This window comes from Apostichopus japonicus, chromosome 6, assembly GCF_037975245.1.
Source record: "Apostichopus japonicus isolate 1M-3 chromosome 6, ASM3797524v1, whole genome shotgun sequence".
NCBI lineage: Eukaryota > Metazoa > Echinodermata > Holothuroidea > Aspidochirotida > Stichopodidae > Apostichopus > Apostichopus japonicus.
In genome coordinates, this window is record NC_092566.1 from 5,593,122 (window position 1) to 5,612,094 (window position 18,973).

Genomic DNA, 18,973 nt, shown 5'->3' on the forward strand with positions numbered 1-18,973 from the left:
ATAAGTTGTATTAGACTTTAGAGAAAAAGTTATGCCGAATATTAATCCTACTATGTAACTTCTGGAGTTTAATACAATGACCTCTGGTACAACTACTTTTTGGCAAACCTGAAAAGATCAGTGAAGCATAAATTGTCATTTTATGTGTAGGCCTACTTTATTTAATTGAAGGATCTATTAATGTAGGCCTGATGCTATACAGTAGTTGTGCGTCTGTAATCTAGCCTAGCCAGGACTGTGATGTGTGCTTTTCGTTTGTATGACTAAAGTAGGACTAGTAGTATGAGGCGTAAAATAAAACAAGTGTAATGACAGGTTTTCAGCTAGTTTTCTATGCATTTCAGGTGTGAAGATAAACGTAAATGTCATTAACTAACGCATACTCTAATTCATTACCTGATATCCATTTTGTTCCTCGTATGCCTGTCAAAATCTGACATTCTGAGTCGCTTCGTTTGTTCGCAACGAGCACAGTGTGCAAAGCTGCTATATATTGTGTGTGGTGTTTTTCGTGTTTCGCGCAACTGGTAACGACAACTGGACCTATTTTGATGCCCATGGTTTGCGTGTGACGTCACAAATCGCCAGTTGGCCAAACTCTCTCTATATACGGCTCTGATAGTTTGCAATGCCGAATCTACAGTTTCGCCCTTCCCTTGGCAAATTCCTGGCCACGCGCCTGTTCCACAAACGAGTTCAGGAGAGATTGTTAAGTTAGTCTATATTAACGTACACCCAGGCCAAACGTATATGGTAGGCCCTGTGAGACGAATACGCCATATTGTATACACGTATTAATTCGAAGACATAGGGCCTACACGTATTCATTCGAATATATATGGGTATTTATTCGATTATATATACGTTTTGATTCGAATATAAGCACATTAAATCAGTCAATCACACTGGCAGGAATATATACAAGTATTAATTCGCATGTATCAGCTGATTTAATATGTGTATTAAATTCGAATCAATAAGTATATATATATATATATATATATATATATATATATATATATATATATATATATATATAGATATATATATATATATATATATATATATATATATATATATATATATATATATATATATATATATATATATATATATATATATATATATATATTAAATCATTTTGACAGGAAAATTGTCTCAGATTCAGATGTGGCTAAACGGTACTCAAACGCGTGCACTTATTTTGAGAACCTGGGGATGATAAACCATGGTGATGTGATAACTGGAACAACTATTTTGGCACCCTGAAAAAAAAGAATTGAAGAAAGATAATTGGGCTGTTATTTTATCATATAATTATAAGAAATTTGATGAAGAACAATATATTGATTAAAAATACTGGACCAATTCATTGGTAATAACATTTAATTCAATAATGTCAGAACACAATTGCATTGCTCAAATTAGATGACCAAACGACCTCAACGCATCATCCATTGTAAGCATGTTTTAGAACAGGGTTATCCAACCTTTGGCAGAGGAGGGCCACATGGAATGATTATGATGAAGGAGGGGCCGCATGACCCTACGCTCGATTTTTCGATTTTTTTTTTGCCCAAAGCCCAAGGCAACAAAATGTGAGCACTGCGCGCGGAGCGCACTGATTTATTTTCCTTCCTGATAGAACAGATGAATAAAGTCCAGACGCCCCCCCCCCCCCTCCGCTGAGAGAGTGCCACACAAACTGATCTGTATGCAGTTTTTTTGGACCCAGAAGGTTCGAATGATTGATTATATAGCTTCAAATTGTTATCAATAAATCTGCTCACTAAAATTTCGCACCGTAGAGCATATCTGGCGGGCCGGACGCAACCCTGCGGCTGGCCGGACTGTGGCCCGCGGGCCGTAGGTTGGACAACCCTGTTTTAACAACATTTAAATTGTTAATGTAATTCTTTTGGGCAATATTGTAACCAATTACAGCATATCTAGAAACATTAATTAGAATCGACAAATAATACAATTACATTATATATACATGTAACATTAAAATACACAGTAATCATTAAAGCAACAATAGGCCATGTCTGCGAATCTTGAACATTTGAAAGAAAACCAACATTATTATCTACTTGAATATTCATTATGAAAGTATGCAGTAATTAATGATCCATAATGGTGAAACTAATTGGCCGTTTCCCTAATTCTTGAACGATAAAATAATATAATGTTTTTTGTTAATTATTATTCATTCCATACAACATTCAAGTATACACAGTATTTGATGACGTTATATTGTTAAACAATGATGAATTTGATAGGCCATTTCCTCTGAAGCTTCAATCACACTACTTTCAATACAATACAACGGTACAATAAATCTACCAGCAATTTTCTGACTAGAGGTTTACCATTTCACAACACCAAGGCCAGGATGTATGGCGAATATTGCATAAGCCACAGAGCGTTCATCGTGCATACATCAATCTTGGTCTCCGCAGTGACATATGGTCGTTAGCAATCTCGGCAAGAAGAAGAAGAAGAAGTCAAAATGTTTCGCGGTCTACTTTCACCAATTTTTCTCGTTGTGTTAACTGACACTCTCCGAGTCACGGAAAGTACGCTGCACGTTGGTAACGGGAACTTGTCACGTTGTTATGATGACGCTACGAGCATTCACACATTTACGCCAGTCGATATTGACAACGAACCCGTGAAGTTGTCCGACTACGAGGGGAAAGTCTTGCTTATAGTGAATGTGGCTTCATTTTGCACTTTCACTAGCCAATACCATGATCTCACTAAACTTAAAAAAATGACAGATTTGGAAGACAAATTTGAAGTTTTGGCATTTCCTTGTAACCAGTTTGGATATCAAGAACCAGGAGAGAATAAATACGAAATTATGAATTGTTTGAAGTACGCCCGCCCTGGATACGGATACGCTCCGAATTTCCCAATTTTCTCGAAGATCGAGGTCAACGGAAAAGACGAAATCGGGCTATTTACTCACTTAAAGGTAAACCATATAACTCACACCTATTCAGCCATGTAATTGCATGTGTTGTGTTTCACAACTAGTGTTGAAATTTTTAAAATCTTATGATACAATAAAAAAATTACAATTTATTAAGTACAATATTTTGGTTACCAAATGAATTATATATTGAATACTTTATCGATTATCTATCATCATTTTATTGGATTATGAAAGTTTCGTCGCCTATACACGGTTGCTTTAATTAGTCAAAAAACAGGCGTAAAAAAAAAAACACCATGACAAAAAAAATATGAAATAAAAGTTACTGACTAATCAAGTCATAGCCTTGTAAAAGTCATTAATTTTCTCTAAGATATTTACTATCATCGCACCGAAATCGTTTTGTATCGAATATTTTTTCATTTATTTCATTTTTTTCATTTTTCATTTATCTTAAAAGCTTATTAGGTCAAAGTAAAAATCGTATTGTAACGTGTTAGCGTTTCTTTTACCAAGATGTCAGGGATGATGTTGAAATCAAAAGGTTAACACCCGGGTGGAAAAGAAGAAGACAGGAGATTTCTGTCACTGCAATATACTACTTTATTAACACTAAGCCTCCTACGACATATAACAAATGTTCTGTACAACTGTTTACAGAATTACAGAATGTTATCGAATCATCTTCGATCATTCTCAAATCTCCAAGCAGCTACACTCCTGGACCCTCAAATGTTATATCAAAGACACTTACATACATATTGACTCTCAAGTCTAGACTGACGCACTATAGTGACTAAAACTGAGCCTTTACACTTGTTAGTATAATACTGTTCCATATTATGCGGGCTGTATACTATTCTACGTCATCTGATAATATTCCAAAAGGTTAACCCAGTTAACTGTACAAACTGCCATATGTTAACCTTGTTTACTAAATCCAATATGTTAGCATGTAAAAAAAAAATGCCATAGGTTAGCATGGACAAAATCTCATATGTAAGCATGGACAAACAATGAGTAAGGATAGATACTACGCTATAACTGCTAGAAGTTTTCAAAAAGCAATTTCCTGGGAGGTTTTTCTCTCTCCAAGCTATTCTCAGACAAGGGCGTAGGAACCCCCCCCCCAGTAAAAAATATGGGGGCGGAAGTATCATTCCGCCCCCCCCCCCCGCTTCGCAAGTCAGAAAGCCCCTTTTTCATTTCCAAATGAGAAAAAAATCTCATTTGGAGCACCATATTGCATCTAAGGCCAGGTGAAAATGCAAAATTATTTACAAAATGGAGTGGGTGTTGAAGTGTGCTATATTTCACCAAATTGCATCTGAGGCCACCTGGAAATGCAAAAAATTTCCAAAGGGGAGGGGGACACCCCTCCCCTTAGACCCCTCCCCCAGGCCGGCCATCAGTCTTCACCCCCCCCCACTCAAAAGTACCTTCCTACGCCACTGTTCTCAGACATTTTGTATGGACACACACAAGATGACTGAATGTCCCAGTGAGGTAAATTTCCTTGAAGGTTGTAATAAAAACAGTTTACGAATTTTGACCAAAGGTGACTGACCGTTTTTGAATATCTAGCATATTTTGGGTCAATACCGCATACCTTTGAAACATAAATTACGTTGGCTAGCTACCCTGCAAATGGTCAGACGACCTCGGGCAGAACACCACGTACGCTCTTTTATATATGAAGACAGTGGCGTAGGAAGGTACTTTTGAGTGGGGGGGGCTGAAGACTGATGGCCAGCCTAGGGGAGGGGTCTAAGGGGAGGGGGTGTCCCCCTCCCCTTTGGAATTTTTTGCATTTTCAGGTGGCCTCAGATGCAATTTGGTGCAATATAGCACACTTCAACACCCACTCCATTTTGTAAACTTAATTTTGTATTTTCACCTGGCCTTAGATGCAATTTGGTGCTCCAAATGAGATTTTTTTTTCTCATTTGGAAATGAAAAAGGGGTTTTCTGACTTGCGAACCGGGGGGGGGCGGAATGATACTTCCGCCCCTCCACATTTTTCACTGGGGGGCTGGCGCCCCCCCCCCCCAGCCCCCCGGGTCCTACGCCCTTGTATGAAGACACTTCTGGGAAGAGTGTATAGCTTGCAAAACGCTCATCAGAGCATGTAAAATACTAGTACGAAAAATGCTGTCTCAAAGTGCTTTCCTCTATCAGCCCCCTCCCCATACCACCATGGAAAAAATTGTACCACTGAATATAGGTAATTTATATTTCTTTGTTATTTTTTATAAATTGATCTTGCAGATCACTGTGAACTTTTTTTGTACTCATTTCGTGGGATTCATCTCTTCGTTACTTTCCAATGACTCCACTGGCAAAATGGAAAGAGAACCTTACAGCCTATATCTGTTTTGCTGAAATATCATATCGAGAGAGACCCACAGAAATTCGACCAAATTCTTTAATTCAGTTGATATATGCTTGGTGAAGACATTACGCCGATATTATAAGCATCCACTAGCGTCTTTGATAAAGTTTTGAAAATCTCATAGGCAGCAGGACTATATTTTACCCTCCGGCCCTACCTTGCCCATGAGAGATCTACATTTACATTTTGCGGCAAAAAAATTTGAGTAACTTCTTAACTTAATGGAAGAGAAAAAAAGAACAATTAAGACCAACTATTTCCTTGATATTCATATGAAAACGGAAATCATCAATGTAAAGATTTTGATGTATCAGAGTCCGAGTCCTCAAGACATAGACTCGAGTCCAGACTAGAAAACTAGAAAACAATCGATTACATGGAACATCGTCAAATGTGTAGTTGAGCTAACCATAGACTACACTGAATGTATGTCGTTTGCAATGTACAGTATGCTACGTTTCGTATGCACTGTTTTTTGTCCGTACTATGCAGAGAAAAGCTGGTATTTACCATACATGTATAGTCTACGCCTATATACAAGTAATGTATAGTCTACGCCTATATACATTACTTGAACATGACCTGCATATATAGAAGGTATTACATGTATGTCTGTCAAACGCGAAGTTACAGTTGTTGTCAATTGATCAAACAAGTAATCTTGATTGCTGAGGAAATATTAATTTGTTTATCAGACATGAATCAAGAATTGATTCTTCTTCTTCATAATTAAATCTCGTTGCAAAAAACATCACAACGATAGGATTATTGTAATATAGTACCATGACACATATTAGTTCATATTTATGACGAAGTTTATCCTATAACGTGCACTGTTGTAGTCATATTTAGCCGCACTGAACTGCATTGCGATATATATGTGACGTGTATATGATTTAAAGGGGTTGGGTGAGGGGGGGGGCAATTCAAAATTCCACGTCCGACTGCTTTGGGTAGGGGTGTGAATGACTTACCTTTATGGAAAAGCCAGAGGCGAATGAAAATATTCCAAGGGGACAATTTCATTTTCAATGAAGGCCCAACTTACTGTAACGTGGTATATCAAGATTTTTTATTAGTTAAAGAATTCACAGGAAGGACTGAGACCCAGCCCCCCTCTCCCCCATCTAAAATTAATATGTTAAAAATGCCCTGTGGTTAATTCTTTAAAATTCAATTAAAACTATATTTGGCCAAACATTATAATATTTGGAGTAAGGCCTTATAGCCCGACCAGAGGCCTTCTACAGAATACATACACGGTGCATGACAAAATTTATACTGACACTTCTGTATAATAATTGTGTTTTTGTTCTTTCACTTTACGGTTAGTCCTTGAAAGAAATAACAATCATAAGTACTTGCCTGCCTATAGTATAATGGAACCTCTCATGTACCGCATGATTCCTAATTAATATCCTTAAGTACGAAATGCTCAAGTAGTCCTTGAAAGAATTAAGAGCCTTGAAAGAATTAAGAGCCACTATTAACTACCTGACTATATGTACAGTATAATGAAACTTGAAAAAGGGTCAGGGCAAGACCAGTTTAGCTAATGATGGCATACCAGGCATGTTTTTTTTATGCAGGTTATTGACATGGTTTTGAGTGTTAATTATTTGTGTTTTGACCATTGCTTTTGAAAATTTATGTACATATAAACGGCGAGATTCGCTTGAAATATATTTCCTTTATCTCTTTCTGTATCGGATCGATTGTTGAAGATGTTACCTTTATGGAAAATCCAGAGGCGATTGAAAATGTTTCAAGGGGACAATTTCATTTTCAATGAAGGCCCATATTACTGTTACGTGGTCAATGAGATTTTTAATTAGTTAAAGAGTTCACAGGAAGGACTGAGACCGAGCCCCCCCCCCCTCCCCATCTAAAATTAATATGTTAAAAATGCCCTATGGTAAATTCTTTTAAATTCAATTAAAACTATATTTGGCCAAACATTATAATATTTGGATTAAGGCCTTATAGCCCGACCAGAGGCCTTCTTCAGAATATATACACGGTGCACGACAAAATTTATACTGACACTTCTGTATAATAATTGTGCTTTTGTTCTTTCACTTTACGGTTAGTCCTTGAAAGAAATAACAATCATAAGTACCTGCCTGCCTATAGTATAATGGAACCTCTCATGTACCGCATGATTCCTAATTAATATCCTTAAGTACGAAATGCTCAAGTAGTCCTTGAAAGAATTAAGAGCCTTGAAAGAATTAAGAGCCACTACTAACTACCTGACTATATGTACAGTATAATGAAACTTGAAAAAGAGTCAGGGCAAGACCATTTTAGCTAATGATGGCATACCAGGCATGTTTTTTGTGCAGGTTATTGACGTGCTTTTGAGTGATATTTGTTTTGTTTTTTTTCCATTACATTTGAAAATGTGTATACATATAAACGGCGAGATTCGCTTGAAATATATTTCCTTTATCTCTTTTTGCATCGGATCGAATGTTAAAGATGTCTTATCCCTGATGGCACGACTGTAATGTTCCGCTTTGATTCCTTAAGCATGAAATGGTCATCGGGATTCGACTTTATTGTGGTGGATAGCTGGTCAGTTTATAGTGTATATACAGATATGACCAATGGAGTAACCAGCCTTTTTCATCTAGGGAAGTGGGTGGGCAGGGGGGTGAGGGGGTGGGCAAAGAGTTCGAGTGGTTGGGCAAGTTTCGCGCGGATGCATTTCGGTTGTTTTAGGTACTTTTGCAATATGCCCCATTCCCAAACATTTGAAACCATGGTAACGGTTTTGATATGAATGTTTCTTTATACTCAAATCGATCAGTTTGTTCCTGAGAATGCATGCGCTTAATTTTTAAAGGGATAGTCCAACTAAATATGTGAACTTGATATATTGTAGATAAAGTCAAGCGCGTAGCAAGGATTTCATCTCCGGGGTGTGGGGCGGATTCAATGACCTGAAAACGAGAACGCTTTGCGCTATGTGAGTGGGATTCAGAGGCGTATGGAACGCCAAAAGGACCACAGTGACATGTACCACTACTAATTTGACATGTACTACTACTAATTCGAAGTGTACTACTACTAATTTGAAGTGTAATACATGTAAAATGTCGCGTACTACTACTAATTCGAAGTGTACTACATCTAAAATGTCGCGTACTACTACTAATTCGAAGTGTACTACATCTAAAAAGTCACGTACTACTACTAAATTGGAGAGATGGCGCTATTCACAATCTTTCCGATACCATGTCATCGAGTTGCGCATCTGCATTAAAATAATGATGAAGAAAACATATTCTTCAATACTCTGTTGATTCAAATGTCTATTTTACAGTTTATACCTTAAGGTCTGTGGCAAATATAGAAAATAGCATGTACTTTGGCACAGCTGGGGAATTAGTAGTAGTACGCGACATTTTACATGTATTACACTTCAAATTAGTAGTAGTACACTTCGAATTAGTAGTAGTACATGTCAAATTAGTAGTGGTACATGTCACTGTGGTCCTCTTGGCGTTCCATAGAGGCGAAGCCCCTGGAAGCTATACGGTCACCCTCCCGGAGGCGAAATTATTTTTCCCACTTCGACGCGGCCATATTAGCATAATGGGCGTGGACTATCGGTCGTTGTTACGGCTTATTGGCTACGTCACAGACTATGCAGTGATATCTCTCGGGTGTTTGTTTGGGTGCTGAAAGTTCTCAATTAAGTTACATGTCAGGGATTCTAGTACACGTACCAGTATAATAAATAGTATAGTACAGAGGGACATTGCTATTTAGTCATAGTTATAGCAGGGAGCTGCTACTCTAACAGTAACAGCTCCCTGGTTATAGTTAATACAGACGCAAGTGACAACTGTTTAATAAAATGGGTAGAATATTTCAAGTCCGTAACAATACCCAGTAGCGTACGTAAACTAATGATGAAAGCACGTAGGCTCCTTACTGCAGTTTAAAAGGGGGTTCATTTATAAATGAACAAATAATTTAGAATGATGGATAAAACAATATGGGGCACAATACAATACATGTATCTTTGTAGGTTTTTAGCATTGAAAGGTCAGTGGGCCTACCTGGTGTAATATGAAGTATAATAATCAATACCACGTGAGGTTCATTTATAACTTTTCCAGACCCTGCTGTCACGGGAGGTTCTTTTCCAAACTTTTCCTGACACGGGAGGTTCATAACACATCTAATAAACAAACACAATTTGATTTTGTGATGGAATTTACCTCAAGAGCTCCATAAGACCCGATTGACTGGGAGAAGCAGTCGCACATCATCATGGATCTCATGAAGTCATGTCTTAGGCCTGAGTATATTGGGCCTGAGTATATTAGCTGAGTATATAATTAAAGAGCTATATACGTAAGAGCTCGAAGTCGAAGTCACAAACTTGCCGGCCTCTGACGTATTTCATAAGCCACGCCCATGTGGCCGCGTCGAAGTGGGAAAAATAATTTCGCCTCCCGGAGGAAGGGCCGACGTTCGAGGTTTTGGCACTAGAAATTCGAGCGCCACGGCCATGGAAAGGACCGCTTTATGATGGATTTTACTGAGGCTTCAGAGCTTTGCATTTTTTTCTCCAATCGGCCGAGATTTTAGCCATGTAAAATTATATCAGAATGTTCAACATACTGCATATGATTAGCCTAATATTGATTCGGGTTTGGTAGAAGTTATACAAGTAGAGAAGGTAATTCTAGCCCGGCGGCCTAGTCAAGTCCGTGGCACATGTGACACTGCGTAGCCAGTAATTACACAACGAACAATACGAGGGTGTCACGGTGGGAAACAAGTTTGAAATTTACAGCCTAGGGCAGGGTTGCCAGTTTTTCTCTAACACAACCGGTCAAATTGAGATAATTTACCGGCCAGATCTAGTGATTAAAGGCCAAAACATTTTTGTTCGATTTCTGCCCCGTATACTATAGCCTACAATTTGATAGTTTGCATTCATTTTCCATAGGGTGACTTTGTGTAGGCTGCCCGCCTAGACAGCTAGCTTTTCAAAAGAGTTGTGAGGGGAGGGGTGGGTAGCTTAAATATACCGCTAGGCATATGAAATTATTTTTAGTCATTAATGAGTAAAGGGTATTCCAATTTCCATACATATGAAACTTTGTGTGAGATCTCTCCACGTTGTTCTCCAAATTCTCCCCGCTAACAGTCCCCTTTCTCTCTCCCTCTCTCTCTCCTTTTTCCCTCTTTGCTTGTCTCTCTTTTTATTCTCTAATTTTTCAGGGGAGTGGTGGAGACCGCCCCATCGCCCCCACCCCCGCTACTTGCGTGGAGAAAGTCACTATATTTGCTTTTAGCTGATAACACTGTTTGCTCTGTTCTCATACTCTTTGCCATACATACCTGTATCGTTCACACTTTGTTTACAAAAGCCTAATTGGATGACCCATTTTTCTTAGTAAAAATTGTTATTTGCCGAATCAAATTTAGAATTTGGATAAACTTTTTGTACTGTTTTGAACTTTTATGTGCGAGACACTAATTTCCTTATTTGGAGCAATAAAGTTTTACTTACTTACTTACTTACTTACTTAAAAAAGAAATTGGCATAGCGATGGGATTTTGACAATTAGGTTCAGGATTTTGGGCTTTCAATTGTTTTGTCTGAAGTTCTCATTTTTGGTCTGGGCTATTCTTTCAAAAGTAAAGTTTAAGCTAACTCATTGTCTATGATTTACTATAATTATGATTTATATGAATTTGTATATGAAGCTCAGTTTCATTGACTTAGGCTTCACTCATTCAGTCACTACAAAACTGTGTGTCCAGCGCCATAGTACATCGTTTTTATTACATAATCGGCTTAAATCTTTATATTCGTTGGAAACAAATTTTCGGTTAAGGCTCTTCTAACGACTGATCAACTGTGTGAATTCTCTCCTACGATGTTGAAATTACGCAAAATGTCATGCAGCAGGTTACAAGTAACAATACCGGATTAACTTCGGACAGTCGATATAACAATGGTATCAAGTGATAAACATACACATGATGTAACAAACATTGTAGCAGGTTATCACGTTGGGTAGCGTATGTGGCGAGGGGAGAGGGCTGGGGGACCTCCTAGCGATAACAGAAAGCAGAATGATGGGATCATATAACTTGAGATGCAATTGGCTGGTATTAATTTAAGAATTCCTGTCAATTGCGGATTAACGTCCACAGCGAACTGGTTTAACTGAGCATTTAAATACGTTGGAGTTTTCGTCCAATATTATATTTTTGGACCACCAATGTCATTTGGGGGGGGGGGGGCAAGTAGGGGTAAGATATTTAACTGGGGGGCTCCCGCCCTGCCCCACCCCGGCCGCTGGTAACGCCAGTGGCTATGACTTAAAACGTCTTCCTGACCAAAATTGCTCTATATCAAAAACGATGTACTTTCTTGGCACTGCATGGGTATACATTGATGTGGATATAAATCCTGAATTCTTGTATTTTTTTTGTCCTGCCAGGAATCGTGTCCTCCGGTTAAACTTGAGATTGGCGACAAAGACGGCCGTTTTTGGACACCATTTAGAGTCAATGACATCACTTGGAATTTCAACAAATTTCTGATCGATCAACACGGCGTTCCTTACAAGAGATATGATTCGAAAGTAGAACCTCTAAATATTGCAAAGGATATTCGTGAATTGGTGAAAGAGAAATAAAAAGATTAGTCAAAACACAGAACAGGCCCGTAGCCAGGGGAGGTGAGGGGAGGTAAGGGGAAGGGGGAGGTGGGAGGGTGTACGGCGTGCGCAGACTGAGCCTACATCTGAGCCACTATCATATATATCAAAGCTTCACTGCAGTAAACTGAAACGAAGTATTGTGCCGCTCCTTAAATTGGTGGTGCACCATCTTATAATCTTTGGGTGCCCATCCAACTCATAACTCCTGGCTACGGGCCTAACAAATTGGGCGAGGGGGAGAAAGAGAGAAAATAAAAAAAAAGGATAGTCCGTGGATGAGGGTTGGAGTGTGGGGGAGGGCGTAAGTAGGGGAAAGGTAAGCAAGCTGGTTTTAATTATGAGTGTTACGGTTAATATAAAAAAAATGTGCTAGAATAGTTTGGTATATAACATCCAGTGGCGTGGTCTTAATATGTATGTTAATGTGCAAGATTGCGGGCTGCCTATTGAGAAACTTGGTCAATAGTATTAAGGCAACAGTTCTCTTTAAGGTAGCTGGTGTTTGTGATTGTGAGGTGGAGGGGTATGATCACCCTCAATTAAAATACTTGAGCTGTTCAATTCTTTTACAAAAACATGCCAAGAAATGTAGGCGTTCATGTATTATATTGATATTCTGTTTTTAATTATTTTCAAGCACAATTATAGATAAGTTCAAATAATTCATAGCAAGTATACTCAAAAACGCACTACTGATGCCGTTTTGACATTTTAAATAACTGACTATTTACAAAACAAACAAAAATTAGGTCTTCATAAATGTTTCAGAATAGGCTAAAACATAAATTAATTCTTGTTAATAACTAAAACTGTTGAAGATAATTCCTGGGATTTTCCAAATGCGCATTTTGATACTCTTCTTATTGTACGGAACATTTTTTTCCCCAATATCTTTGCAAAGCAAAGTGGTTCTTTGACTAATTAAAAAGAAATAGTTTGGATAAAATTTTGTTCCTGAGATGTAAAGTTCTCTTTTTCTTCAGTTTTCAAGCAATCGAGTTTCGTTAAGCGTCACACAGGTAGGTTTGAATTTTATTTTAAACCAAGATCAGATGTTTTGTCATAATTTCGTTCACCAATATCAGTAATTCATTGCCATTTATCCAGATGGAATGTTTTGCACAACAATGAATTTTCCTTTAAGTAAGACGTACATAAACCACAAGTATATTGTCCCGGCCAGGTTATATAACAATAACAGTAAAAAATCCTTATATATAAATAAAGTTACCCATAATTTAGTGTAGGTTTGCAATTATTGTGACTATATATGATTACAGCTTGTTTAACATTGAGGGGGAAAAAACAGTATTATAAAAAAAAGGTTTCAAGCTATGATATGAAAACACGATTTGTTTGTTATAGAATTAGGAAAAGAACACGTCTATATAAAGGCTCACGCGCAGTACGATATAATTATGAGGAACGGTTCGAATATTATAAGAGGTACTCCTAGACCAGTTTTCTGCGTCCCGTGTGAAGGTTTTCAACACCTTTATAAGGCCGAAATGATAAACAAATTTGGATATTCTTAAAATCTTGTGCACGTTACAGAAAACAATAAATGTTGCCACTTCTGACAGACTTTCACAAAGTGTAGATACCTTATTATCTTCTCGTCGGAATTGATAGTAATTTAACCTTAAATTACTGTTTAAGTAAAATTCAAATTCAAATCAACTTTCGACAGAGAGTTTCTCCTTTAAAATTTATTTAATTAGCCACATCTTTCTTTCGGAACTAAACGTTATACGCGTAAAATAGATAGTCTTTTTTGTCAGCAGAAATGACCGAAATGAAACATGAAATATTTTTCATCATAAAAAACAAGACAACAGATAAAGAATTCTAAATTGACATAGATTTTCACTATTTGTCATTCTAAAACTAAGACTACACCCGGCGGACAACGTAGGCCTTTATACAGATTCTAATCTTTCTGTTAATTATGATAATAATGATAATATTAATAAAATTAAAACAGACATTGAAATTTATTGTGTTGTCACTTTCTCATACACTTAAAGGATATCCTGCCTTTTTATTCAAAACAGACTGTAATAAACCAGGCGCGTATCCAGGGGGTAGTGTGAAGGTGTGGGGATGAACCCCCCTTTTCTTTAACCTCACACGAAATTCAAAGTATATAGTATTACATTTACATTTTGAATTCTGGGTTCTTTGGAATCGAAAACAAAATCTATTTTTTTATGGTTTACTAAAAATAAATAATATAGTTTACTTTTCCAAACGGTTATGCATACTTTCGGTAACCTTTATGCCTATCGATGTGTCTGATCGATTGATGAATCATTACCTTTAACTTAATATGTCACACCAACACGTGCCATTGCCCAACACCGCTTCTCGGGGTGGCAATCATATCCCTCCAATGAGAAGCACCCTCCGCACCCACGTGACGTCCGACGATACACCGGCCAACCACACGGTGGAAACCGAGGTGGTTTAGCCGGACGCACATCGCCAGAGTTAGACAAACATCATCCAGTTCAGTTTGTCGTACTTTCAATGCAAATCCTTCGTTGTAAACTGGATTACACGATTTTCGGGAAAGACGTGTTTGTTTGTACTTCATAACCTTACCAGATTTGACCAGAGTAATCTTCACAAAGTTATCCAAAACTGCAAGATTGGAGACAAAAAAACAAAACAAAAATGGGCTGGAAACAGAAGGACAAGGAGAGGAGAACGCACCCCATATTGTTTTATCCTGAATCGTTAAATATAATATAACTTTTTGATCTTCCAACTAAAAGACTTCATTTTTGCAGGTCTTATATAAAGTTATGAGTAATTAAAATCAACATTAAGTTCTTGCTTGTTCTTATTCAAACTAATATTTTTCATTCAGGTTCTTGCTTGTTATTTAAGATATGTTATTTTTCCTTTCTTCTTGCAAGTTTAAAAAGAATTTACGTTAATGTAAAAAAGAGATAAGCAAAGAATATTCGGATATTGATGGAAAAAGAATTCTTTGAAAACAATTTGCCCTGTTCTTCCCCTGTCTTCACCAAATTCCTTCCCATAAAAAGCCCCACCCTTTTCCACAAATCATCTTGTGTATTACATGTGATCTGTACCTGATTTTCCTGGCGTCGATGTCCTCCATTCTGCCAATCTCAGTTGTCTTGCTTTTAGTACTACCAGAGTTAATTTTTCTGCGTTCGGTAAGTAAGTTAACGAGATCAAAATTTCACCTTTACTTGCACTTGGAACCTTGAGTGAATTAAAAAGAGAGATTTAAACAAAAAAATGTTAACAATTTGGTTATCTACTGCAAGCAACAAAATTGTGTTCGCAATGAGTCTAGGCATATACGACCCCAGACTCCAAAGTCAGAGACAAACATTTAAGTTTGACAAAAACAGTCACCAAATGTATCTTATCTTAATAAACGACTTTTGTTGTGACCCATATATATATACCTTCCTCATTAACGAGTATCGCAAATTGTAAATCAACCAACAGTTAGGAGGGCGCTATGTTACAATGCCTTCCAATCCGCACAGTATTTACACACACGCTAGCTGCGCGCCTGCATTTAAAATGTAAACACACTGCCTGACATGGGGGACTCGTGACCAGTTGGTAACCCCCCCCCCCCCCAAATTTTGTTTTTATGTCTGGCCTACGCTTCTCTCCTATCTCATATAGATCCCTCATCGTTTCATGGGTGTCAGCAGTTGGATGGCGCTATATATGTTTACCTTCTCAGGTTTCTTGAGATCACGCCAGATTGTCACGGCATTGTCCAGATCATGATTCTGAGAGAGTGGATATTCCAGTTCGCCGATGGGATCGTTATGAGGGAAATCATCAAGCTCAAACACCTAAATGAAAATGAATTTGAAAAGATAATAAAGTTTCAACTTTTGAGGGAAACTATAAGACTTATGATTTGGATATTGTTAGTAGTGATACACAATAACTTCAAATGATTGTTTTAGCTCTTTAAAATGAACGTAACAATAACAAGAAAAAACAAATCTTACATTGAGACTGTTACGGCTTGACCGATAGGGAACAACATACCATAAAACGAACACCAAGAAAGAATTAGTTTGTGTTTACATTTGTTTGGAATGCATTTTCTAACAATGACAAACCATTTCAAAACTATTTTGACATGCAGACTGTTATAACAAAAGCAGCACAACGTATTCGTTCTTAAAGCTCGAATATTCAGCGATTACTAGAAGGCAGTTCCATGCCGTTTCATATATACTCAACCAGACTAGAACCAGTGTAGCCTACTCTTCGTCTTCGTAGTAGTAAATTATGTAAACATATGACGTAATATATTAAGTAGCCTAAATACTAAGGTGCTGGTAGTGTACTGCTTGAAACAATTCTCTTCTGGAGTTGAAAGAAATAAATTACCTGAAATTTAATCACGAGTTCCCTCACTGCTTCAGGCGTTACACGGAATATAAAATTTTGGCGATACACCGGACTATTGGTTTTACAAACAACCCTGGTTAAGGATACCGGTATACCGTGGTCGGGAGAGAGGGAGACCTTTGCGAATGTATCTGCAGAAGTAGCCTTGTGAAAAGATAACGGAAATTGAAGGTTTTTGATTTTTCAGGTGAAGGAAGGTGAAGAAAATTGGAAGGCGCAACAAAAAGGATAATGTGAACCCTTAATTATGTTGTCTCTATGTTCCTTCCAGGTGACTATGGGCGGAGAGGAAGAGGAGGAGGGGGGGGGGGGGGAGGGGCAAGTCTCTTATTTATGAAGGCCCTCAATAAATGTTATCAATATTTTGTGTATAAATTAGTAAAATTAATATATATTAAGCAAAAAATTACTTTGTTATGCAACCATCCCGACGCACACTATAGCGCCACTGTTTAAAATTGGAATAAAATTTTATTCTAAATTACCCGGTCAACAAATTATCATTAACAAAATGGTCATCCAATCTTCCCTTGAAAGTTAATTCTTACAACATACACTGAAAAGTATATTATTACATACCATAAACTCGACATGAACATAACTTGGAAAATATCATGTACGCTCTCAACAGGTGATACCTTAAAATTAGCCTGTGTTGCACATTATTTACTGTTCTAATCTTTCGGGTCAGTAAAACTAAAACTCCACCCACCTTCCCCTCCGCCGCCCCTCCCCTCCCCCTCCACCCGACCTCACCCTCCCCCTAAACACACCAACTCTTACGATAGCCTAGTTATTGGCATCATACGCCATAAAGACATAGTAATGATTTGGCTTACATGTGGTGTTTTAACCGCTACTTGTGACATTTGCTCAAGGAAAACTCTCAGCTGTTCTAACTCCTTGTCATATGTTATTGCAAATGAAACCTTGCCATAGGGTGGTGGCGCTATCTCCTCTTTTGGAGAAGCATCTTCCTCACCAACAGAGGTCGCACCTTCTGGTTTGTTGTCCGGTGTGTCCACACTTGCACCGCACAAGTTGGCTGGTGTCGACTGGGATTTCTTGGCAGCAAATAAACTTCGCTTCCTCGCCGCTGTGGTCGCGTCATCCTTTAAGCTTACACCGCGGTATGATAGCATTTAACGCGATGTCTTTCCAAAACGGTCTTGACCCGGTTGCGGAGAAAATTTGCCCATTGTCACTGGCGGTTTTGTTAACAGACGTGCTTCTATGGTCGGATCAGAATTCGCACGTGAAAGTCGATGATCAAGTGGTGGTATTCGGGATGTCGTGCAACCGCTACTGTGTCCGCGTTTGGTTCTTTTAGGGTGGACTAAGAAATAATCGGCACCGAGTTTCTCGTAATCATCCTGCGATTCTCGATCTTCCCTTTGGGAAAAACAACGAAGCAGTATACAGATAAGTATTGTCATTTGTATTGTGACACAGATCAAGAAGAACAAGATGGCTATTGGTGGGATTCCTCTAGCGAGCAACCAATCAGAGGCTTTTTGAAGGAATGCCTGAGAGACTTGCCCTTTCATGTTGTAAACGTTCATGTCTGATGACGTCATTCCTGCCAATGTTCCTCACTTTCGAGGTCGAATGATGCATTCGTGTTCCGTCTGCAAATCAAGTAACAATCAAATTAAAATATGGTTATAATACCGTATTAAGTACGCTACACACATATTAACTGGGAAAACCGACGTATTGTGTACTGGGGGTGGGGGGGGGGCATGTGAGAAGGGAAGAGGGGGGGGGGGGTTGAGGACATATACATATAACACGTTTCAAGGCTTAACATATATACGTAGAAACGTTCTAGCAGTCGCATTGCAATGTAAGGGCAACCTTTATCAACGCTCACATTCTATAAGTGATAGTAGTTAAGTTTTGCTAGTCATTGATTCATTCAATAACTGTTAACATATTAGAAACTTTCAAAGAAGGTAAACCCTTAATTTTGATTGTGTAGAATAATCGTATCAATATCTCATCTCCGCTCCCTGTCTCACCCACCACTCACTCGTACAAACCCACTCACCCACCCCCCTCCCCAACCACACATACACACACACACACACAGCAACTTCCAGTGATTTGTTAAATAATGCACACAAAGATTGATTAAAGAGCGACGTGTTTCTATGCAATTATAATCCGTAAAAGATGGGAAATTTACCAGGAAAAGAGACTGTAAAATCCACACAATATTGACAACCAATAACAAAGCAGACCTCTCAATGTTAAGGCCCAGTTTCCATATAAATGAAAATTTAAAAACTTACTTACAACGTAGGAGATTGTTTCCAGTGAAATCCACCGCTGAAAGTAACTTGAAAGACGCCCATTCTACTCGATACTACCACAGGTATGTGGTATAGGCATGTTAGTACGCTTTACATAGAGAGATACACAGGAATTTTAAATGGGGTTGAATTCGTTACGTCATTTGGAATGTAGAAACAAAGGAGAAAGCATGGTTAGAATGTTATGTCTTGCACATGGGATAAT

At 38.1% G+C, this 18,973-nt stretch overlaps 2 protein-coding genes across 4 annotated transcripts; one reads left to right on the plus strand and one right to left on the minus strand.

The window, feature by feature from the left end:
• The first annotated feature begins 2,395 nt into the window (after positions 1-2,395).
• Positions 2,396-12,634, plus strand: LOC139968782 (glutathione peroxidase 2-like). The gene is made up of 2 exons (XM_071973155.1): positions 2,396-2,980; positions 11,810-12,634. Exons 1-2 carry the CDS (start codon positions 2,513-2,515, stop codon positions 12,005-12,007), a joined length of 666 nt encoding a protein of 221 aa, XP_071829256.1. The 5' UTR covers positions 2,396-2,512; the 3' UTR covers positions 12,008-12,634.
• Positions 12,635-12,917: 283 nt separating this feature from the next.
• On the minus strand, positions 12,918-18,897 carry LOC139968780 (synaptotagmin-1-like). 3 transcript variants are annotated; one of them, XM_071973153.1, is made up of 6 exons: positions 18,752-18,897; positions 17,293-18,081; positions 16,433-16,597; positions 15,760-15,882; positions 15,133-15,268; positions 12,918-14,674 (listed from the first exon to the last, which is right to left on the minus strand). In XM_071973153.1, the coding sequence occupies exons 2-6, from the start codon at positions 17,593-17,595 to the stop codon at positions 14,364-14,366; spliced, it is 1,038 nt and encodes a 345-aa protein (XP_071829254.1). In that variant the 5' UTR covers positions 17,596-18,081; positions 18,752-18,897; the 3' UTR covers positions 12,918-14,363. The 3 variants fall into 3 exon arrangements, with proteins under 3 accessions (XP_071829254.1, XP_071829253.1, XP_071829255.1); XM_071973152.1 differs by having other exon boundaries at positions 18,748-18,864; XM_071973154.1 differs by having other exon boundaries at positions 18,642-18,778.
• Between the last annotated feature and the right edge of the window lie 76 nt (positions 18,898-18,973).